The sequence below is a fragment of the Dermochelys coriacea genome, chromosome 27, assembly GCF_009764565.3.
Source record: "Dermochelys coriacea isolate rDerCor1 chromosome 27, rDerCor1.pri.v4, whole genome shotgun sequence".
In the NCBI taxonomy this organism is placed as follows: domain Eukaryota; kingdom Metazoa; phylum Chordata; order Testudines; family Dermochelyidae; genus Dermochelys; species Dermochelys coriacea.
The window spans coordinates 7,451,878-7,476,714 of NC_050094.1; the positions used below are offsets into that span (position 1 = coordinate 7,451,878).

The 24,837-nt window shown below is 43.6% G+C and overlaps 1 protein-coding gene across 1 annotated transcript; it reads left to right on the forward strand.

The window, feature by feature from the left end:
* Window positions 1-589: 589 nt before the first annotated feature.
* Window positions 590-20,212, forward strand: DCAF7 (DDB1 and CUL4 associated factor 7). The gene is made up of 7 exons (XM_038385548.2): window positions 590-1,007; window positions 11,767-11,925; window positions 12,459-12,570; window positions 13,655-13,773; window positions 15,748-15,957; window positions 16,709-16,826; window positions 17,973-20,212. Exons 1-7 carry the CDS (start codon window positions 870-872, stop codon window positions 18,143-18,145), a joined length of 1,029 nt encoding a protein of 342 aa, XP_038241476.1. The 5' UTR covers window positions 590-869; the 3' UTR covers window positions 18,146-20,212.
* The last annotated feature ends 4,625 nt before the right edge of the window (window positions 20,213-24,837 follow it).

Below are 24,837 nucleotides of genomic sequence, written 5' to 3' on the forward strand. Positions count from 1 at the left end.
CACCCGCTCTTTGAATAAACCTACAAAGGGTTGACCTGGGGCATGGTTTTCAAAATTGCTCAGCATACGGATTGCTTGGCACAGCTAAAAATCTGGCCCTTATATTACTGCTTAAATGGGAGCTGAGCTCCTTAAAGGAGCCTGATCTGACCCAGGGTTTTTACAGCCCATCTAGTTGCCAGAGCTGGGATTCGAACCCTTGGCCCTGAAGGATACGTCTAAATCTAAGGCTCAAATTGCTCTGCTAACCCCTATTGGGCTCCAAGTCCCACCTGCCGCCCATCTCACCCCTGACTGACACTTTTTCCAGCGAATAGGATGAGAGAAAGATAGACGGTCCCGCCTCATGAAGGGGCGAAGCCACTGCGACCCATCGCAGCCAATGAGATGTTGAGAAAGAGCATCCCACCCTTCTGGGGCGGGGTCGAACGGAGTGGCAGGTGACTCTACTAATGCGAGGCGCGACTGCTTAGAATGAGCGGTACAGTGACCCATAAGAGACCGGAACGCTTCTGACTGGCAGGTTTCCCACCCAACGGCGGTCCGGGACGCCCTGAGTGGCGGTCGACTCAGCCAACGGACGCGCAGCGGGCGGGGCAGCGCGCGTGGTTTCCGCTCCTGTTGTGTGAGGGGCTGAATCCCAAACGGCCTCCGCCGCGGCGCGCAGCGTCTCCGGGCTTGGGAGCCGGGACCACGAGCCGGCTGCGCCCTCCACCCGCTTCCCCCGCCGCCCCCGGCTTCCGTAGGCCTCGTTCGGACCGAGACACCCCTCCCCCTCCCCCTCCCCCCGCGCGCCTCACCTGGGCCCTTGCTCCCCCCTCCCCCCCCGCGGCTGCCTGCGGCCCCGGCCCGCGCCCCCCGGCCCCGCCATGTCGCTGCACGGGAAGCGGAAGGAGATCTACAAGTACGAGGCGCCCTGGACCGTGTACGCCATGAACTGGAGCGTCCGGCCCGACAAGCGCTTCCGCCTGGCGCTCGGCAGCTTCGTGGAGGAGTACAACAACAAAGTGCGTGGGGGGGGCTCGCCGCCGGGGACGGGGCGCAGAAGGGCGGGGAGACCCCGGGGGCAGAGTTAAGGGTAGGGCGGGGAGACCCCGGGGGCAGAGTTAAGGGTAGGGTGGGGGGGATCACGAGGCCCCCCCCGGGGCAGAGTTGAGGGTAGGGTGGGGGGGATCACGAGGCCCCCCCCCGGGGGCAGAGTTGAGGGTAGGGTGGGGGGGGGGATCACGAGGCCCCCCCCCCCGGGGGCAGAGTTGAGGGTAGGGTGGGGGGGGGATCACGAGGCCCCCCCCCGGGGGCAGAGTTGAGGGTAGGGGGGGGGGGGATCACGAGGCCCCCCCCCGGGGGCAGAGTTGAGGGTAGGGTGGGGGGGGGATCACGAGGCCCCCCCCCCGGGGGCAGAGTTGAGGGTAGGGTGGGGGGGGGATCACGAGGCCCCCCCCCGGGGCAGAGTTGAGGGTAGGGCGGGGGGGGGATCACGAGGCCCCCCCCCCGGGGGCAGAGTTGAGGGTAGGGCGGCCGTCACACTCTGGTCACGGAGTTTTTTGTGTGGCGTTTCCTACGGTATTCGGTGGAAACCCCTCCTCTTTCCCCAGCGCTGGGAAGTTTGGGCTGGGGTCCGCTTTCAGTGGTCTGGAACTCTGGTGGCTTCATGTTAAAAATGCCCAGTGGGGCCTTGCTTCTGAAGGTTTCATTGCTGTGGGAAAGGTTTTGCAGGACGCATGAAGGTTCCCCCCTGCAATCTCTTTCTCCGACCCTTCTCCGGTGGACCTCTAGGAGAGGAATCTCCTCTCGCTCTCCCTCACAAGGCGTGCTATAGCTACTGTATGCCCTCTCTGGATTTAAATAAGAGACCTCACTTCCAGGAGCAGCCCACATAATCACTCTTACAGGCACTGTGTTTGATTACTAGGCAACAAGCTTATAAGTGCTATAACTTCAGCTGCTTTGTATGAATATCCCTTTTAGATAAGCCAGCCTGGGGGGGTCAGGGTGCATAGTCCTTTTGTGGAACTATATAATGGGAAGCCTCCAAGCAGGGAAGATTACAACAGAGTTGGTGGAGGGAATGGGATGGCTTACAACTTCCTGGAGAAATGTAACAAGGTGTGGGCAATTTTGGGGCTGGGCTGGCATTGTCTAAAATGGCTAAATTCTTGCCTCCATAGTGCTCGGGTCATCTAAAGTGCTATCTCAGTGTGATGTGTAGTCGTTTTAACTAGCAAGCTGTATGTGTGTCTCACTCACAGTTGGTGAGTTATGTTGGGGCCATGGGAGTGCAAATGGCACTGGGACTGTCAACTTGAAAATCATTCGTTAAAAATATCTTATGGCACTATGCTCTCCCGTTCATTCCCATGCCAACTTTTGTCATTTTACAATTGCATTTTCCCATTTAAATCTCCCGTTTCTGTTTGAAAGACCCATACAAACAGGAGAAAACTGACTGCAGTGTGCTGTTGAATGGACGGAAAAAAAGTGTTTGTTACAATAATAATAGGTGTTTTAATAGCAGGTGATAAAAGAGAAACTTGCATCTCTCTCTGCAAGTTTCTCTTTTAAGAGTGTGGGGAAACAAACTAAGTTGTGTTGGGTTAATGCTCATTTTTGGGTCGAGAGAGACTTGCTGTTTGTCATAGTGGCAGAGAATGAATGTAATGACAATTGCAATTTCCTCCAAAAATTCTCTTGGCCTGAAACTTTCCAGCTTGGTTTCAACCCAAAGATAATTTTTTTTTTTTTTGAAAGACTATTTAAATCCAGTTATCTGGTTTGAGTTTTTTGGGTGGGGGGGGCGATAATACTCTTTGGAAGCCCTTTATGGTAGCCAATTCAAAAACACCTGAAAGTTAAAGCTTTATATGACAAAGGGGAAAACACTCCCTGAAAAATGCAATGACAGCCATTGTCAGTATTTGCTAACAATTTTCCATGGTGTTGTATCTGAGATAAGTGTTAACCCAGTACTTTAGTATGATTCTAAGGTAATTTTGTATTGGCAAAGGGTGAGTTTTCAATGCTTCTGCTGTACCAGAACTGTCTCAATATGCTTATCTTATACTCAGTCAGTGATCTGACACTACCCTCTCTACCATCAAACTGAAAAAAAAAATCTGAGAGGCTAAAAGAATAATGGTCTCATAATTAAATCCAAAGCATTTGATTAAAAAAGGCAGCTGCACCCTCTAGTTATATGCATAATGTAAGGTAACAATCTATTGTAAATATGATGCTCTAGCACTGTATATGCAAAGGACCTAAAATAAGAAACTGAAACAGGGATTGGACTAGAAGTGGTAGGATAGGTTAAAAGACCATGGGCAAGGTTCTGTGTTGTGACTCTTGACAGGTAACAGAAGGTGCAGCTGATGTGAAGGGGGTTGGGGGGATAAGAAGTTGTCTTTGGGTACATCTTCACTACCCGGTGGGTAGTGATCGATCTATCAGGTATTGATTTATTGCGTCTCGTCTAGACGCGATAAATCGATCCCCAAATCGACGCCTGTACTCCACCTCGGCAGGAGGAGTAAGCGGAGTCGACAGGGGAGCCGCCACGGTCGACTCACCGCCGTGAGGACGGCCAGGTAAGTCGAACTAAGATACTTCGACTTCAGCTACGCGAATAGCGTAGCTGAAGTTGCGTATCTTCGTTTGAACAGACCCCAACCACCCCCCAGTGTAGCCCAGGCTTTTGCCATCTTTGCACTGCCCTAAGTCTGGGCCACTTCTAAAGCAGCTCTAACATTTGGTAGCCTTACCTTTGTCCTGGGAATATTCCCAAGTGGGCTATTATGGCCCTGGATCTGTCCCATTGTTTTCCATTCCTTCTGAGTACTGGAGAGTGCGAGACTTGCGTGTGGAAATGAAAACAGGCATGATGAGTGGGGTGCAAATTTGTTTGCCTGATATTGCTGTAGAAATAAAATATATATTTTCTTCAGTCTTTTAAAAATTGAAACAAGACCTTCAGACTTCACATTTGGCTGTTCCTCAAAAGGGATCTTGATCAAACGCTGCAGACTTGTTTACATCATGTATAGGTTTTCAGTTGCATGGTGCTAACAAATACCGATAGTCACTCATGTAAAAAGATACCTAATGGAGGCAGGGAGATTGCAGACTTCATTAAATAAAATTGTAGCTATTGCTAAGAGTATTGGTAGTGCTATTGATTAGAGTGTTGGTAGTGTCTCCTGTACTTGGAGACCATGCAAAGCAAAGATAGACACACCTCGGCACTCTTGATTGCAAACAAAACCTACCAGCACTGGGATGTGGTGGTTGCTACCCCACTGAGACTCTTGTGATAATGATATAATCTAGTTTGCTGAATGTTGCAAGGAAACATTTAGGAAAATGGAGGGAAGTTTGTCCTCCAGTTGTGCAGATGCTAGCTAACTACATTGGGGCCATGCTAGCTGAAAAGTAGCTCTTTCCAATCTAGTCCATATCTATTTATGGGTATTATGAAAGAACTTATTTAAGTATGTTAAATGGAGCTTTCTAATGAGGGGCTGTAAAGTACACGACAGCTCTTGGTTTTGATAACTGATTAGTTTCAGGGACAGGAGAGGATAGCTTTATAGGGCAGGTCTGAAAACTGTCATCCTACATGTGCCTTATCTCAGCTGGCAAACTTGCATGTCAATCACATAAGGGATCCTAACAACATTAAAAAAAAGTGAGGTACAATCAGCAGCATTTAAAGGAAAAATTAAAACTAACGTTACATTTCATATACATAAACTTTAAAGCTTCTTAGCTTCAAAACAATATTTTTCTTAATTTTATTCCCCTTGCTTTGGAGAACATTGACTTCTCTGCTTCCCCTGTGTTTCTAATGCATTACAAATCAACATTGTAATGAATATCATCCATTTTGTTACTATTTTTAGGAAGGTAGATTTTCCTAAAATCACGCCAGTATTCCTGTCTTCCTTATTTCCAAGAAAAATAAGTGGTGCTTTTAAAAAGATTCAATGCTTCTCACAATCACTACCGCAGAACTGCCTACTGTGAGGGTAGTGCAGTGGATGAAAGCAGGACAGATTCTTATCTGATTTGTATTGGTTTGGGGATTTCTTCCAAAAGGGCATTCCTGATGCAAGATACAAAACCAATAATACAACTGCAGTTTACCCCCCGACCTTGACAGACAACATAATTTAACCCCCTATAAAACCAAATTCATAATTTCCCTACCTGAGGTGGTTCAAGCCCCATCATCTGTAGCAGTCCACAGGAATAGGTGCGCTGCTTGTAGCATGCTGTGAAGGCCAACAGACATGAGCTATTTTGGACCCAGGGAGCTTAGCTTATTGCAACGTCCCAAATCATTTAGGGCTTTGTAGGTGAACAATTCAGGTTCAGACTGGAAACCAATAGGAAGCAGTGGTGTGAGCTGTCACTTGGTGTTACTTAGTGATGTTCTTCCACTCCGGTAGACTGCCACATTCTGGACCCAGTATATTTCTGGATTCATTTAAAGCACTGTTTACAAATGAGATGCATGAATGATTAACCGGGGGGGGGCAGATAGGACTCTTAATTTTTCTCCACAGCCTCAGCTTTCACTTTTTTAAAAAACAAGATTTTTAGCTGTCAAAGTTGTAAAGAGACATTTCAGTCACACTTTCAAGGTTAATAATCAGGTTGTGAATTGCCCATTTGTTTCAGTGGGTACAAACTCAGAGGCAAACATCACCACTGTAAACTCTTATTACTCAAAGCATATAATACCTAGATTTTAGAACACTTTTCATCAGATCTCAAAGCAGTTAATATCATCATCCGCATTTTACAGATGGGGAAACTGAGGCATAGGAGAAGTGGCTTGCCCAAGGTCACCCAACAGGCTAGTGGCTGAGCCAGGAATAGAACTCCAGTCTCCTGAGTTAGTCTAGTGCTCTAGCCACTAGGCAGCACTGCTTATAAGAAAGGAAGCACTGCTGTGAAAATGGCACAATCTGTCTCCAATCATCTGGGGCTAAGCCTTTAACAGCACTTGGCAGGGTTGAAGAGGGATGGATTGTTTGCATTTTCTTGTAAGGGAAGCTCAGTTTTCAAGTCTAGGAAATACTGATTTAAGCAATAGATCTGCCTCACAATCTTCTTTGAAATCTAAACCAAAAACTAAAACTGAGATACTGGTCAGTAACCTAAGCCAGATTGTCTGCATCAATTCATACTCTTCCTGCAGCATGTACAGTAGAACCTCAGAGTTATGATCACCACAGTTACGAACTTACCAGTTCACCCCACATTGTCATTTGGAACCAGAAGTACATAATTGGGCAGCAGATCCCCCAAAAAAGCAAGTACAGTACTGTGTTAAATGTAAACTACTAAAAAAAAAAGTAAAGCAGCATTTTTCTTCATAATCAAGTTTCAAACCTGTATTAAGTCAATGTTCAGTTGTAAACTTTTGAAAGAACCATAATGTTTTGTTCAGAGTTACGAACATTTCAGTTACATACAACCTCCATTCCCGGGGTCTTCATAACTCGGAGGTTCTACTGTGTTTATACTTTCAAAAATTAAAAATATCTTTCTGTTCTGTTGAGACCATTGTGTGTGTCTGGCAAACAAGACCTTGGTATAACTAATCAGGTGAGAGGCCTGGGAGCATTCAGAGGAGGGAGAGTCTGAATACTCTGAAAGGAGTTTGCCTTCTTGAGTAGCAAGATGCTCTTTTTATTGTAACAATGTTTGTCTGTTTCAGATTAGTTCTAAACCGGAAATAACTTTGTCATACATTTGTCTGTGTAAATCCCTTTGAATTAATTTGGCAATGATTCATTCAGTTAGGGACAAGTTGTCTTGCAGTCTTACCTACCTTTACTCATAACTTTCTTTGGAAAATTCATGTTTTGAGGCAGAAGTTTTTCAGTGTGTGACGTCTGGGGGTTGGGAGGGTTAAGATGTGGGAGCTTGGGCAAAATCCCTACAGTTGCTCAATTAAACAATGGTAACACAAGTAATTTTAAAGATACTTTCTCTCACAACTCAAATAGCTGAATACCTTTGGCAGGTAAATAGTATTGAGAACTGTCTATAATCAAATTTGAAAAAAGTGGATATTAAGTTACAAATAGAAATCGGCTTTTTGTTTATATGCAATAAAAAACTTTGCACTGTATATCCATACATTGCTTCTATATCCATACATTGCATCTAAAGTGCTCACTGATCTAAGTAGTTCAAGCACATAACTGACTTGAAGGTTTTAAACCAGCTTAGAGGGGGAACACTTACTCCTGGGATGGAGAAAAATAAAATTTTCTTCTTCTTTACATGTTAAGTCAGTTTCAAATCTAACATTAGCTTCAGAAATGAACAGGAATATTGACTTGTCCTTAGCATGTGAAACTTCAATATATTTCACCAACAATTTTTATTAATCTAATGTTTAAAATCAAATTTATACAAGTTAAGGAGGAAGGTATTTTACATCTGGGGTCAGGCTTAAGTTATGAGAAGTTACAAGTATCAGTTACAAGTTCACAAGATACATGCATAGCACATAACCAGCATAGACCCAGATCGGGGTGCGGAAGTTTTTGAAGCGTCAGTGAATAAGTGATCTCTGGTATACATCCATAGAATGTATTTAGAGCCTAAGTAAGTGGTGTTATAGCGAATAGGTGCAGTGTGGCCAAGCTAGCAGTGCTGTAAGAATCTTAGCTCTTATTTCTTGATTACTTCATTTTTAGCAGTGCAAGCTTAATGTTGGATTAAGAAAGCTTTTTGTGTGCAGTAACTGTGTTTGAGAGCATAGGCTGCCATGGCAAATATACAACTATTACTCCTGCGGGAATTCTGCACCATTGCGCATGTGCAGAATTTATGTCCCATGTAAATTTCTTTGTTTCCCTGCAGAAAAATGACTGACGAGGAAGCAAAGGGAAGCCACAAGAGCAGTCATGCGACCTTCCCCAGCAGTATGTTTTGGGTGCCCACGGCAGCCATAGAAAGGCAAATCGCTGTAGGGCGGGGGGCGGGACTGGGGAAGACCTGGCTGGTGGCTCCTACCCTGTGCTGGGCTCAGCACTAGTCCTGACTGGGCTGGGGAGGACAGGACTTCCTCTTTCCCTGCATGGCATCCAGGGTTAGGTCAGACCCACCCGCATATTTCTCCCCCAGCTGCAGGAAGCTCTGCAAATTCCCCCCCTGACCCCCACTTCCTGCACCCATCACTCAGCTGCAGGGGGAGGGATCACTGTACGGAGAGCTGCTCCCCAATCCACTATCCATCCAGACCCCCTCATACTCAGACTCTCCTGCAGAGCCTCACCCCTCCCACATACAGAACCCCCTGACAAGCCCCACTCCCCTAGACCATCCCAATGAGTTTCACCCAGATCCCCACCCTGCCGTGCCCCAACCAGCTGCATCTGGATCGCCACCCCACTGCGTCCTACTCCCTCAGCATCCTACCCCCCAACACACAAACCCAGACACCACTGCTGAGCTCTATCCCCCCTCCACACCCCCAGGACCCCAACCCTCTGCTGAGCCCCAACCACCTTCACCTGGAACCCCCTGCAACGTCCCATTACCATTGCATCCAGAACCCCCTAACAAGCTCCTTTGCATCCAGATCTCTGTACCCGGATCCCGCTGAGCAGCCCGCATCCAGATGGTCCCACACAGAACCCTCTCCACCCACACCTGGATCCCCCTCACTAACCCCCTCCACACTCGGATCCTAACGGGCTGAGCCTGCTTACCCACACCTGGTGAACCTGACATGGAGGGGCAGGCCTGGCCTTGCGCTGTATCAGAGTTGGATGCAGCCTCATCGCTGAGTCCATGTCCCGGGGGAAGCTGTAGAGAGATCTCCCACCTCAGTGCATCCAGTGGCCTCTGCTCCCCAGTGCTATGCTGGAGCCTCCACATTTATTTGACAAATAAAATTTGCAGAATTTTTACTTTTTTGGCACAGAATGCCCTCCGGAGAAAAGTTATTGTCTGTCTGCCTGAGAGCTGGAAGAAAGTGGGAAAGAACTGAGAGGAACTGAAGGGGCACACTCCTGTTTGAGTGCCTATTTGTGGCTGAGCATGGTGTTACAGTCCTCTCACCCCGATGCCTCCAGCAGATTGCTGACTGACCTTGGTGGGCCTTCTGTGGCTTGACACTCCAGCCAAGCCACAAAGTCCAAATGAACCCTGCACCTGGGTGCAACTTATTGCTGCGGTGCCTCCTGCTGGATGTCCTGGGGATCAGCTCTGCTAGCCAGTGTGCCCTCTTCTGGTGGTGTCTCACCCACTGTCACCTCTGCTCCTGGACCCATGTCACCACAATGACTGTGCTGTCCTCTTCAGGACACAGCCCTCTGTCAGTGTCTCACTCGGTTCTCCCCCCTTCCAGGGAACAGCAGTCCACTGTCCAGCCACTTCCTCAGTGGCAATTGGGGGTAAGAAGGGGACCCAGGCCCACCCACTACTCCAGTTCTCAGCCCAGGGACTCTGTAGATGGCAGCTGCATGCTGCATCCCCTCCAACACCGCAGTTTACTTCTCTGGGCCACTTTCTCGCAGCCCCAGCACCTTCTCCGCCCTTGTCTCGGGGTCTCAGCATGCCAGCAGTCAGCTGGGAGCTCATTCTTGCTCCCCTGATCCTGCCCAGCACTGCTCTGGTCAAGGTGCTAGCTGCCCTCTGCCTGCAAGTCAGCCAGTCCTCCCAGCTCCAGGGAATGACTGACCTGCTCTGCCCTGAGGCACTTCTTATATGGGCCTGCCTGGCCTTGATTGGCTGCTCCTCGCAGCCCTTCTCCAATTGGCTGCCTGTTGCACAGCCTACCTAGGGTTATGGGCTAGTTGTAGGGCTAACACCCCATCACAAACCCCTTCTGGGGTATTAGAGTCCAATAAACTGTCTATTTGCCCTCAGTAGGGTCTTCAGTCATGGCTCTGTGGCCTTTAATTCTGCCCTTTGTTCAGGCTCCCAAATAAGCTCCATCGTTCTTGGGATTTATACTTTACCTGTAGTCGGTAGGGGAACTCTGGCCCACTCACTACTCCAGGTTCCAGCTGATGGACCCTATAAACAGACATATATGGCTTGTTTAAATTCATTGCTGTCTCTTCCTTGGGCCTCTTGCTACCTAGCCCCTTTAGGTTCACCCTAATCTCAGGGTTAAGGTTCTTAGATTCTATCTCTGCAAAATGAGCTCTGCAAAGTGCAGCCAGAAAAACTCTGGATATACCCTCAAGTTCCTTTCTCCAGAGAGCAGCACCCTTCCTTGCCACCTCTGGTCCCAGCCAGGAACTGAACAGCTAAGGCTAGGCAGCTCCTTTCATCTAAGCCAGCAGGGCCCTGATTAGCTGTGGCATTCCCTTCTGGCCCATAGAGGACAAGGTCCGAGCAGAGACTTTAATTGAGCAGGCCACAAAAATACCCAGGATTTTTCCCCCAGTGTTAAATCTAAGTCTTTATCTACCCTGGCACTTCCATTGTTAAAGCTTTTGTGGCTCGGGGTGTGAAAAAACGCCTGCCCCCCCCCCCCCCGAACGACATAAGTTCTAACAACAAAAAGCTGGACAGTGCTTTGTCAGCGGGAGCCACATCCTGGTGACGAAGCTACTGCCCCTTGTTGGAGGTGGTTTAATTTGTTGCCAGGAGAGAGCTTTCCCGGCGATAGAACGGCTACACTGTGCACCTTACAGCAGCGCAGCTGCAAGGTGTGCACTGTAGACATAGTCTAATTTAGAATGCAGTGAAGTGTTTGAGAAACTTAGATTATTCCCCACTTTGTACCTTATTATGTGCTACTAAATTTCATATGCCACCATGCTACAAATCTTTGATATAAAGGAGCAGAAAAATCAGAGTTTGACTATTTCTTCCAGGTCTTAACCCATTTGTAATACTGTCACTCTTACTTTGTCACTTGTGTTGCACCGTCTGCTATGATTTTTAAGCACTTTGCTGTTGGAGACCTGGGTTGAATCTTTTGAATTGGAAACTGATTTAAAGAGAATAAATATGGTACCCTAGCATGTCCCTTCCATTCACTTACCTTGCTAAAACCATATGCTTAGAAAAGAGGCTTCTGTAATGCATATGCATCTACTGAAACCATGGAGCAGTCTGTGAGGTTTACTGGGCATGTTTCCTTTTTTTTTTTTAAAGTTATCTGAAAGCAGCATAGGTGGAAGAGAAGAAATAGCTTCCATCATTTGGGGGACAGAGCTGTGTTCTGGTCACCTCTGTGCCCCAATTTCTCCTTCTATAAAATGAAATTAGTTAATACTTTTGTACCTCAGAAGGAGCTGAGTGGTTTGGTTTTAACTCCTCTAAAAGCATTTTGAGATACTTGGTTGGCAAGTACTAGAGAAGTGCAAAATATAATGGTGGTGGTAGATCAATGACTAGTATTTAGCAGGTTTCAGAGTAGCAGCCATGTTAGTCTGTATCCGCAAAAAGAAAAGGAGGACTTGTGGCATCTTAGAGACTAATAAATTGTTAGTCTCTAAGGTGCCACAAGTCCTCCTTTTCTTTTTGTAGTATTTAGCAGTAGATCTTTCGTGTCCTACCACAGATTGTATTCCTTAAAATTTTGAGAAGGTGGAAGAGAGGGAGGTATCTTGCAGCTTGTCAAGATGAACACTGGAGTTTGTTTTGGTATATCATTAATAGACTCTTAACTGCTAATATAGCATTTAAAATGCAACACTCTATACACGTTGTCTTAATACTGTTATATACATGGTTATTTTGCTAAGCAGAAAAGTTAGTTTTTAATTGATAGACATTTTCTTACAGGTCCAGCTTGTTGGTTTAGATGAGGAGAGCTCAGAGTTCATTTGCAGAAACACCTTTGATCACCCATATCCTACTACAAAGCTCATGTGGATTCCTGACACCAAGGGAGTATATCCAGACCTGTTGGCAACCAGCGGTGATTACCTGCGTGTGTGGAGAGTAAGTAAATAGCCTCTCAAAAAGGGCCATGTATGTGCCATTAACTGCATTGCATTTTGATCCCCTTCTCTCCCAGTTCCATTTCTTTTGAGGCACATTTATCTCTAGCATTATGCTCACCAATATTACCTAGGGGGAGGACCCATAATTAAAAGCCAACATAGTAATTTGTTTTTACCTACATTCTCAAAATAACATAGAACCCTCTCTGAATAACAATACAATAGCTGTGAGGTATCTTGAGAATTCTAGGAGTGTCAGAATTATGAAAGTAGCTTATTAAATGTGATGGCAAGGCTCAATAGTTGCTGTTGTAACAAACTTGTTAGGGGAGAGCATATGTAGCTTTCTCAGTTGTAGTTCAAACAGTCTGAAAGCTCTTCACAATAGATAAGATATTTATGGAAGAAACAAATGTCAAACACAGTTGAGATTTGAAGTTCTGAAAGCCTATGCTCTATGGGGCACTTCTTGGATTTTGCAGCCACGCCATTCAATAAGGCAGCTATTGTGTATTTAATTTCTTCCTGAAGGTGGGTGAAACTGAGACCCGACTGGAGTGCTTGCTGAACAATAATAAGAACTCTGATTTTTGTGCCCCATTAACATCATTTGATTGGAATGAAGTGGATCCTTATCTTCTAGGTAAGACTGCTGACACATTAAATACTCAATATAAAATTGACCATTTTGAATCTAACCCAGGTGAGTAGTGACTAGAACTTACTACCAGCTCATGGGTGTTCAGAGGCCAGATTTCTACATCACAAAAAAGCTGCTGCCGTAAATGTCACAAAAGAGTAGCCCATGGAGACTGAACTCTTTCTCCCCTCTTGGAGGAGGTGTCTTCAGGTCAGGGTTGTGCACATGGGTTGGTGATGTTCCCTGGCTGCTGCTTGTGCTCAGCCTATATGTTGAATAGAGGGTTTCAGTCTTCAGGTCTGTCAGTTTTGTTAGTGTTAAATTTATACACAAACTCTTCTGGCTGAGATCAGCCATTTGACTGTAGCTGAAGATGTTGGACAGAACGTTGCCCCACAGGTACTATTGCATCATGTTTGTTGCAATGAAATGCCTCTGCAGCAGCAGGAGTTAAACCAGGCATCACTCTCATTTGGAGCATTGTTTAATTATAATCTGTCGGGTGGGGTATGAATCCAGGATGGCATATACTCCCCTTGATCCATAGTCAAGACCTCCACTAACAAAAGGGTGAAGTTTGAACAGAGATCAAAGGAGCAATACATCCTTTCTGTAGTAACATTTATTCCGGCGTTTCCTCTTTTGCAGGAATTCCCACCCATGAAGGGCCTCACTACCACCCTTGTTGGGCTTTAGAGCTGATGTTCCAGGTAGTTTTGTATAGGGCAGGGGAGTTCACCCCACTGAGTCAGGCTGTCTGGACACTCGGGCAGACATGTTATCACTTTATGCTTGGTTCATCTTTGGAAGACTTTCTCTACAGCTATGAGGGCTAGAGACTTGACTTTGAAATTTCTGCACAACCTGAGTCATGTGGGCCACACACACATTGTGTTGGCCAGATCCAGCCTGTGATCCATAGTTTAATTCAGGCATGTCAAACATTTTAATCCTAATACTGTGCTCATGCAGAGTTCTCTTCACACAGAGATCTCAAAGCACATCTGAGACTAGTCCCATAAGTGATAAGATGACATTTCTGCAGATCTCTGTTAATACCACCATTAACAGACACTCTTTGTTTCAGGTACGTCTAGCATTGACACAACCTGTACCATCTGGGGTCTGGAGACTGGGCAGGTATTGGGAAGAGTAAATCTGGTATCGGGCCATGTCAAGACCCAGCTTATTGCACATGACAAAGAGGTGATGATATTGCTCTTTCTTTTTTTAATTCATATGGTTGTCTGCATTACACCTGTTAAAGGCCTATAGAATGAACATAACTCCCATTTTCTCCAGAAAAATCTGCGGATTTAGAAAAAAGACTTGGAGTCTACATTACATATCTGTCTAAAATTAAGTTGCTTGTAGTCTGAAAATTCTACATACTCGCTTTTACTCATTTTAGACGGTGGATCTGCAGAATGTGCTTGCTGTTTTGTTCTAATTTGTATTAATTAATTTGTATTTGGCAATATTTTATAAATTTAACTCCAGTTTAAAGTTGAGAGGCTAATTAGTAATTTAAGGGTGGAGAAACTTATTAATCTTTTCTTAATTTTTATTTTATTTATTTATTTATTTTATTTATTTAAAGATTAAAGTTAAAAGAAACCTAAAGATAGCAAAACATGGAAACATACAGTTAAGGCACCCAAATCACCCTGTAGTGACAGCAGCCTCTAGACTTTCCTTCTTTGTTCCTTTTTATACTTGGGACAGTCGTATCAGATTCTTTCTCATTCAATTAAGGGTTTGTAGGATCAGGCCTGTATAATAGAATAAGTCTTAGAAAAATGTTTATAACTGCCTAGTTAAAAAAAAAAAAAAAAAAGCATTTGCTCCCTGGCTCCATTTATGAGGGCGTGGAGCAGGGATTCTTTGCTGCCTATGCCTTTCTGAGGAAGCTCTGTGAGCATTTTGTTGGGTGCGGGAGAAAGGAAAGGGTTCTTCATTCCCTGGGACTTTCTGCCCCTTTACTTCAGGGAGCATTACTAGAGTCTTTAGTAGTTTTATTTAGACTTGAAGCCTATGTACCCCCAACAAAGTTCCTACCAACCTTTCTCCCCACCCCCGCAACTTTCTTCCCCAAGCGTTCCCAAAAACTGAATGACATGTCATACCATAAAAATGTTTGTTTTTTATATAAAATATGCATGTTACAAAAGTTGGCATGTATTTGGGATGAAGGTCTTTCTAGACTCTAGACAAAATCTGTACGACCCTTTGTCCTATAATAGACCTTTGTTTCTGCGACACTTCCCAAAAAAGCTAATTTTAGTAGTAAAGCTTTCTCTTCTCTCCACTATTAAAGTTAAGTTGCATTAGTATGTAGACTCCTACTGCAGAGGCCTCAGAGGATAGAATTAGAACTGATACATTTTTAAAGACCTCTCTAAAAAATTATGTACATCTAAATTGTCATTTCTCAGGAGGACTATATTCTGAGCTAGGGAATAGGCTAAAAGAAAAGGAGTACTTGTGGCACCTCAGAGACTAAAATTTATTTGAGCATAAGCTTTCCACTGAATGCATCCAATGAAGTGAGCTGTAGCTGTATTTCTTTTTGCGAATACAGACTAACACGGCTGCTACTCTGAAACCAGGGAATAGGCTATATCTCTTCCATCTCTAACTGCATCATTGGCCAGTAGGCGCAATTTTATATTCTACACCAAGATATCTGTGGAATTTGCTATATAATTCATTGCAATTCCCTAGTAAAATCCAATGCCTGACAGAGTAAATAGTTAGTGATGACACACTATTTAGACGGAAAAGCCCTCTTGGTGCATTCCCCAAACAGAGAACATATCTGGTAATAAACTGGTGCCACACTGGATCTTAAGACTCTTTGTATTTTTCTCCATGAATAAGTATATATAGCACATGCAGTCCAGCCATGTAATGGTGATATTTTTATTGGAGAGGGAAAGGCCCAGATGTAGATACTGAAGAAGCTGGCACATGCTCCTAGCATGCTCCCATCTCAAACTGCCTAGAGAGCAGTGCTGTCACTACTTTGACATGACTGTGTGCTGTTCTTGCGTTTGCAAACACTAACTGGTAGGAGGAAGAGGAAGAATTAATAGGGCACATTCCTTTTAAGTGAAGAAATGGGAGCCAAAAGGAAGGTTAAAGTAATGCCATGTTCTTATCTCCCCTATCACTGAGCAGGTGTATGACATTGCATTTAGCCGCGCGGGTGGCGGGAGAGACATGTTTGCGTCAGTTGGCGCAGATGGCTCGGTGCGGATGTTTGACCTTCGTCATCTGGAGCACAGCACCATTATCTATGAGGATCCACAGCACCATCCGTTGCTGCGTCTCTGCTGGAACAAGCAGGATCCCAACTATCTTGCAACAATGGCCATGGATGGTATGGAGGTGAGGTGCTGTTTGCCCTATAAGCTTCAGCAGTTGGACTTTTTAGATGAGCTTACTGCTTAGTCAGTGCTTGTAAAGCACTTTGAAGGAGAAGAGCACTACATAAGTGCTCAATATTTGGTATCTGGGAGAGCGCTGTAGATACAGATTGCAAGAAGCCCAGTTTCTGAGAAGTAATGTAATGAGTTATTCTATGGAATTGTTCACTGCATTGTACGCTGTTCATTTTCCAAATGTATTGAAGTTCATACTTGCTGAATTTCAATATTAACACTTTTTTATAAAAGCTGACTTGATTTCATATGTCTGCATACTTATTTGCATCTGTAATATGCAGCTGTAGGTCTTGGGATGCTACAAGCTTGAGGAGTTGAAAGGCTCCTTTAACCTGAGGCTGCTTTTGAGACTGGTCCTTATGCCTCTGAGCTGATACTCTTAAGTTTGATCTTGCTCCAGTGACTTCAAAAGGCACTGTAGATTTTTCTTCCACATCGCCAGTACTTCTCCATGGAACTGTAACTTCATGATTCTCTCTGCCTGTGTTACGTGTTACACAAGATGTACAGAGTGATTCTCTAGCTGCTTTCAAAATTTCTTGGCAAGCAGATATTGTAAAACCGCTTTTGGTCAGTCGTGTGTGTCTTTAGAGACAGTGCTGTGTCTATAACGTTCTGCCAAAATGTCTTGTTTTCTTTTGGTTTTTTTTCTTCAGGAAACAAATGAATAAACATTTTTACTTTTGCTTCTGAAGGTGGTGATTCTAGACGTCCGAGTTCCCTGCACACCTGTTGCCAGGTTAAACAACCACAGAGCATGTGTGAATGGCATTGCTTGGGCGCCTCACTCTTCCTGCCATATCTGTACGGCAGGTGAGCATGGGGAGAGATCTGTTATCCTTCTCAGCTCCTCCCTGTTTGGTCCTGTTCCCCAGGAGCTTTCTGAATGTATGAATCTCTATCCTGGGACTCCTGCAATCATTTCCACTACTTCGAATCTCTCCAGCTCTTTGAGCAAAAAAATAAGGCTAGGGTCCTAGATATATCCAGGTGTCATAGGTGCTCATTTTATTGCCCCCACCATTTCCCAAAATTCTCCAGGGAAACGGAGAAGCTGCTGCCTCTTAAGCAGTTTGAGCATTGGGCTGTCTCACCTTGAAAACAAGGAACTGTACCCCAATGTCTGAACTGTGAAGGGGGCAACGCCTGTCTTAAGTCATGAATGTTGGAGTAGTTCACTAGGGAATGCACCTAAAGCTAACAGCTAACCACTTTATTCAAAGGGATGTTTTCTCTTCTTGTAATAAAGTTAAAGTTGCTTACAGTGCTCAAGTTCTGCATTTTTCATTTGATGAATTAAGCATTGCTACTGGCTGAATATTTTGTGGCGGGCCTTTTTTGGCTGAAGGTGTAATATATTTGTACCCACAGTAGAGAGGTTCAAAACATGGCTGCTTAACATCCATTAGACCATACTTTTGGTTTTGGCTGTGTGTGGGCTCCCATTTAAGTCATTGGGAGTTGGGCACCCATGTCTGTGGTCAGAAAAGGTATTAATTTTCGAAGAAAATTGGGCAGATCTCCTTGGACACAAAGCTTAAAACCATGCAAGTTAAAGATAGGAAAGGTCTCCTAGGTTCCATCTAGTCCATCTCGTCGGCCAATGCAAGATTGTTCCCACCAGTGTATATTCAATGCTTTCTCCAAGTGCTGGTTCTTAAATTTACCTATTGATGGTGCTTCCACCATTTCCCTTGAGACTATCACAGGTGCGTAGTGATCTAAAGATGTATATGAGCAGGGTTATGGTGGAGTGGAGTTGTTTCATTTTATGTGATCTTTGTTTCCTCCATGTTTGGGAATTGCCCAGCTTTATGGGTTTTTTGTTTTTTTTCATTTGGACTTCTCCCTCTGTATTTTAGCTTGCTTTTGAGACTATATCCCTCAAACTAGCCATGTAAATATGCCTGTACCTATTTCCGAGATGATTGAGTCTAATTCTTTCTTACCTGTTTGTAGCGGATGACCATCAGGCTCTCATCTGGGATATCCAGCAAATGCCTCGTGCCATTGAGGACCCAATCTTGGCCTACACAGCAGAAGGGGAAATCAACAATGTACAGTGGGCATCGACTCAGCCGGACTGGATAGCTATCTGCTACAACAACTGTCTGGAGATCTTGAGAGTGTAACACTATTGGTCTGTGCCAAACTGAGGCAGGGCTTTATAACTTCCCCTTCCCTCTAAAGTAAGAACAAACATGTTTCAAGTGGCCAGTATCTTTTGTTGCTTTGCATCTACTGTTCCAAGAAACTGTTACAGGAGTTAATGGCAGGTGTCGGCTGTCTCTAAAAGACTCGGAAAACGAAGAGACGCACCCAGCCTCTTGGACCTTCTGGGTTTTGATTTTAATATTTTTCTCAATTAAAAAGTTCTGTATATCTGTTTGTTGACTGTGTTAATGAGCATTACAGGCTTTAAATGACTGTTTTAAGTTGCTGCATATGTCCATGTGTTTGTCAGTCAGCTGAGGCAGCACATCCAATTAGTTTGATAGATGTAAGTGCAAAACTAGGTGGAAAGAAAAGACATTAATATTAACCACCGCCTTTGCAGGAATTTTTAATCATTCGTGTTACTGTCCCTAAACCGTTTGAACATTTGTATGTTTTTATATATTGGACTAAGTTTTCTATTAAGTAGGCTCTTCACCCCAGTTCTTATTTTTGATATGTGATCCACTTCCATAAGCCCCAAGCAGGATCTGTTGATAATGATGGGTCATAAGCATCATTGTAGACTTCCTAGCAGTAAAACTGTTGCTGTAGTTGTTGCCTTGGCTATGTGCCCCTGACCATTTGGTCAGAATCGCCTGGTGCTGTGAAGTACCATTACTTGTCGCACAGTACTTTCATTTTAACTGATGCTAGCGGTAGTTGTTACTGTGGTGGGCCTTATGTTAGATCATAACTGAATTATTGAGTCTCCCACAGGTGTATTACTTAATTGAATGGTGGTAAGATTCGCAGAGAGAAGATGCTATGAGCATGACTAGAGCTATTTTTGAAAACATTTAGTAAAAAATGTCACTAGTAATGCATTTTGGATAGACACGTCCAGTCAAATGATTCCTCTAGAAAGCTTCCTATCTGAACCAAAATAAAATGGTTTCACATTTTCTAGCTTACTTGATTGGCAACTGTAATTCTAAGCAAAATTCTGTATCTAACCTATACCTTGGAGTTTCTTTTGCATTTGGCTCCTCTTCCTGGGAGTTCTACAAAGTGAACGAGTGAAGAGCTAGCTTTTGTTCCTAAGAGCAAGGAGAGAAGCATTAGCATTGTACTGTCAGATCTTGTTGGATGAATGTGATAGAAACGGTTAGAACAGCTGGTCTGCTGTCCAAAGGCAAATCATGCCCCTGTAAAGAAAAGTTTCCTAAAGTAACATACAGGGTTGGGTCTAAATTTAAAATAAGTTGCCCAGTATGTCTCAAATGGAGACCTTGTTTTGGCTCTAGTTGTTGTTCTTGGGTACTGCAACTCTCCTAAGAGGACCAGGAGAGGTGTGGTGTGGGGGGAGCCTTCTATTTTCATCCAAGTTCCCTTTCTGAAGTGGAAAAGTAAGAGTGGGCGTAGCGGGCCCTCTGTCACCATGATGCTTTATGATTAGAGCTGCGGAGGGTTAGCAAAATTCTTTTGTTGTCTTAACATGGCAGGTAGTTTGAATATTGTCATTTTCTTGTTTTGATCAGCTATCTGCAATACCCTTCAAATGAGAAGGTGACAAACTGAACACAGCACAGTGGTGAGGTCTAACCATCACCTTATAGGGTGACAGTAGAGTGAGCTGATGAGGTCAAGATTCAGATCAGCTGACCCTGACTCATTGCCTTGAGAGGCAATCTTGATATTGAGTGAAAACCAAAGGCGGCGGCATACATAAAGACAAAATTTAATTAATTTTGTCTAAGAATATTAGGCTTTCAATTTGAAGTAGCTTCAGTTACATACACCTTCTCTCCCGAGTCCCCGGCCAACTCTCTTGCAACCATAGGTTTCTATTTTAAATGCTCTGTCCCTCTTGTTCTGAGACCCAGATAAACAAGGAAGACTGGCTACATGGAGTCAGTGAAACTAAATGTTCAGCCAGCTGTCAAATGCAGATTAAAATTGAAAAATAGAGATGTCTCCTTTTTCAATTATAATCTTAATTTTTGTCTGTTGTTACCAGAAACATCTATCCTACAGGTGACTTTTTAAAAAAAATAGAAAACAGTATACAAAAGCGCCTTATTCATCTGATCACCTTTCATGAGAGATGGATATTTACTACAGTTAACAGTGCAGAGCCAACGCGTCTCTGGGAGAATGAGGTGCATTCTGTTCAGTCTCACACATTGTCAATAAAATTCATTACGTTATAATTGCAGAATTTTTATTGATAGGTTAGCCATAAAGAACTGTCTGGTGTTCAGAGAGCTTACACATGCATCTCTGGTATTTTAAGCGAATTTGCTTCAGAAATCATTGATACACAAGTGTGGAACTACACATTAAACTTGTCTCAGAGTAGCAGCCAGTTAGTCTGTATCTGCAAAAAGAAAAGGAGTACTTGTGGCACCTTAGAGACTTTAACAAATTTATTTGAGAAATTTGTTACTCTAAAGTGCCACAAGTACTCCTTTTCTTTTTACATTAAACTTGGTCACTCTTCAAAGTAGAGCTGCACCTTTAAAGTTAAACTTAAATATGCAAGCATGTTAGAAAATGAAAGTTGTGTTTCTCATAGCAACGTTCATTTATATTATGTAGATTGCTTTTGTTTGATATATTTGTAACAATATTACATGAAAGTCTTGCATGTGTATCTAAATACAAGTACTAGGCACAGTGTAAACAAGCTAATCTCAGTGAGACAAGTGTAAACCTTTTGCTTCCTGACTGTGCAAACTAAATGTGTTCACATAACGTTGCAATAAGTTTTGCATTTCATGTTTTGGGGAAGTAGGGTTTTGGGGGAGATGGGGGGGGGAGTACTACTTTCAGAATTAGTATTTAAATAGTCCCAGTTAGGCTTTTGAAGTTTTATTCTGTTGATGTAAATTGTGTGGGTAAAGGTTGAGTTGCTGTGCTTGGCTACAGACAGATTTCTGCAAGGCTGAGTTAACAGCGTAGTTGTATATCTATTTCTAGCTGTGGTCTTCAGAAGGAAAAAATGATAGCGACATAATGTTCTTAAGCTGAAAGCTTAGTATTTGCAGAACTACAAAGAATGTATCAAAAACGGTGGATCCCATGATCTTAATTGTTTCTTGTCCACCATTTTCTCTGGTCTCTCTGATCTTGACAGGCTCATGTTTCAATGAGAAACGTAGTTTCCTGCAAACTGTTTATGGTCAGGCCAGACACTGAGTTTTTGTTTTCTCTGCCCATTATAGGCTCGTATTAGGCAGAATGGTATTGAACATGCTCATTGACTCTTCTTTGTAGATTCTTGTACTATGCCCATTACTGTGGTATCTAAACACCTTTAAATCACACTCTTCCTCCCACCCAGCTGAGTGATGGTCATGGAGGACAATTCACTTGGAGAAGTTTTAGTTGAGAGAGCTCTTTTGCGCTAAGGAAAATGAATAAACATCCATCTGAAACAGCCAAAGGGATTTTCCTCAAACTTTCCAAAAATATAATCCCACCTAGACTAAAAACAGAGTTTAGACCAATGAGAATTGAGCATTAAGAGCATGTGAAAATAAGACTAAATGAGTACACATAACTTTATAGCTTCCATTACCAGCAGAAGTGGTTCTGTTATGTACACTGAGACCACGTCATCTTGGGGCCTTCCTCCATAAGATTTCTTGCAGAACATTTGTGGCTGTCTATAGCGATTAGGCTCCTGATCTAAAGTTCTTTGAATGCAATGGTTCTCCTCCAACTTCACTAGTTTTGTATTCTTTCTCTGGCTAACTAATTCCAGCCTTTGGGCTGCATTTTAAAAACCCAACTGCCCTGGATAGCTGCCCATGTGATAGTTGGTAACATGTTTTTGCTCCCAGCCCAAAGATGAGGCAAGACTCTAAAAGCTAGCTGGAGGATGAGCCAGTGCATTTAGTATGTTTAAATCTGTGTATTGCTGAATTAAATCAGTCTGAATTAAATCAGGTTGCTGCAACTAAACGTGTCCTTCCCATGTGCTAGGATTTAATAGTCAAGGTTGCTTTGACAATCTCTTGAGTAAGAAATTCAGTGGTCTCAAAGTACAGAAAGAGAAGAGGTTGACAGTGCAGGTCGTTCCTTACTTTAAGGCCCCCCTGGGTACTTATGGGAAGCAAAGCCTTGTGTATCTATCTAAAGCCTTGCTTCCCTTAAGAGTCAAAATTCATGATCCCTTCAAAATTTAGTTGTGATCACACATCTGCATTGCTTCTAATTACATTTTTTTGAACACTGGATAATAAAGGTCAGCAACCAGAATAGATTCATTGATGAGATAAATCCACATCTGCTTGATCTGTAGATACATTTCTCCAATCGAATCCCAGTTAAGAAACTGTTTGTGCTAATTTATTGGCATATACGTACATTTTTTGGACTTTTGTTTTGTTTTAAAATATAAGTTCAGGAAGCTGAGCATGCCGGTTTACATGCTTTAGATGGAACTTTAGCAGGTATATTTTTGTTAGGGTTAGGAATGGAAAAACCTTCCTACCTCAATCCTTTAGGGCTGGCATTTGACTCTGAACCCTGTGTCTGATTGATAAAATGCTAAATACACAGAGTTTCCTGACTTTTGTAGTTCCAAAGTGGCTCTGGCTGGCAGCACATGGTGGCCTCTCTCACGCCAGAACCACCTGAAAAGCACCATCAAAAATGCGAGCACTTGAAAATGCTGTTAACTCTGCAAACTGTTTCAGAGTAGCAGCCGTGTTAGTCTGTATTCGCAAAAAGAAAAGGAGTACTTGTGGCACCTTAGAGACTAACAAATTTATTAGAGCATAAGCTTTCGTGAGCTACAGCTCACTTCATCGGATGCATTCTGTGAGGCTTTATAGTCAGATGACAGTATGATTCAGTAGGGGCCTCTCAAGCACTTGACTTTGCCTCTTGCCCAAACAGAACTTTTTTTTTTTTTTTTGCTTCATGTGGGTACTTTTATTATTGACTAGTTGTGTTTTGGGGTGGGGGAGCTGGAATTAGGTGCCCTTTCAAATATATGGCAGTAATAATAGGTGGTTTGGGTAGATAGTTATCATGGGATGTAGGTGAATTCTGCAGTCTGCTTTGCCAATTCCACAAAGTCAGGAAAATTGATGCAGCTCTTTGCAACTTAAGATGCAGAATTCAGAGATCTTTGACTTGTCAAAATTCCTTGGTACTGACTATCTTAACCCTTTCAGTATATGCAGCATAGGCAGAAATGGATCAATCACAAGGTGCAGCTTGGTGCACAGTAGGGCTGTACAATTGTTTATACCTCCCCTCAGTGTATAGAAAGGGTTAGTGATCCCACTACCGCCAGACAAAATGCCACTTCAAACCCAAGGGGAGTATTATCCAGTCAGGGGACAGTTAAGGTATCTCTGAATTACTTCAGTTGCCTTTCACTCCAAGGCCACTGGTTCAAATCCCAATCTAGACATTGTTTTGATCCGTGGCCAGTATGAAATGAGGTTGTTTCCAGATCTGATTCCTAATGGGCAGGAGTACATTTAGCTCTAGATGGGCCCCCTTGTTAATGTCCGCAGGGAAGCCCACAAATCTAATGGTAGGTGGCACTTAAACAGCACTTTTCCATGCTTGCTTGGCAACCAGATTTCCCTAGACATGGTCCCTCTAGGTCATAGCTGAGGTACGGTGAGGGAAGAAACTTGCACTGCCCAAAGGATCTCACTCTCTAAGGTTTTGATCCAGAACCTTTCACCAGCAGTGAAATCGTAACACATGTGACTAGACACCAGCCACCAGGATGCTTGTCTGGCAATTGGAGACTGAGCATAGAGGCAAGAGCAGATCTAAGAGGAAGTTGCACGCTGCTGTTAGACTTCTGGACAGCCGTTAGTCTTCCCGATAACTCAAACGCTTCTTCTGGTGCACAGATACCAAGTATCAATCTAGAATTTCCTTGCTAGTGAGGAAAATGACCTGCTTGGCTTCCTTTTCAGATAAGCTAGTAAAGGACAATGCTGAGGGGTTTTGTTTTATTTTTTAATTCTTACAAGGTTCTGCAGCCACAACAAACTACAGGCCCTGGTTCCATCTCTCATTCATACACAGTAGTCAGCAGCTCTTAGAATTTCAGTTTTCCTGTTTGTAAAGTATGCAAGTTTCCTTCTATGTGAGAGATGGTAATTGATCAGGCAAATCCGAATGAAGGCACAAAGAACTTGCTAAACAAAGGGGGAAAAGACTCCGGTAGTAAATAGTACTGCTATGAAGCAGTGTGGTGTTTTTGACAACCTGGTGAATATGAATTCATGGCATCTGCTATTTAAAAGAAACTTTTTTTACTTGGGTTGCCAGCAGCATACAATGTAATGATTAAATCTGTCAAGCCGAAGCGTTTTTGTTTTTTTTAACTACTAGTAATGAAGTAGGAGATGTTCATTTTGTTATGTGTATTCCCTTCTGTTCCCATTTAAAGTCCCATTGTGATAACTTCCTGAAGGTGTGATCTTTGTAGCATGATTGTACAAACATACATATGAAATCCCAGATTTCTTGTTCTCACTAAAATATGTTAAAGCAATAGCGATTTTACTGCTGTCATGCATAGATTAAGGTGTTTGCACACTTTTTCCCTCCCTCTTTCATATTGCTTGAGATTTGCAACTTTGCTACTATACTGTACTAGAGGAATCATAGCATCCCATTATCAGGC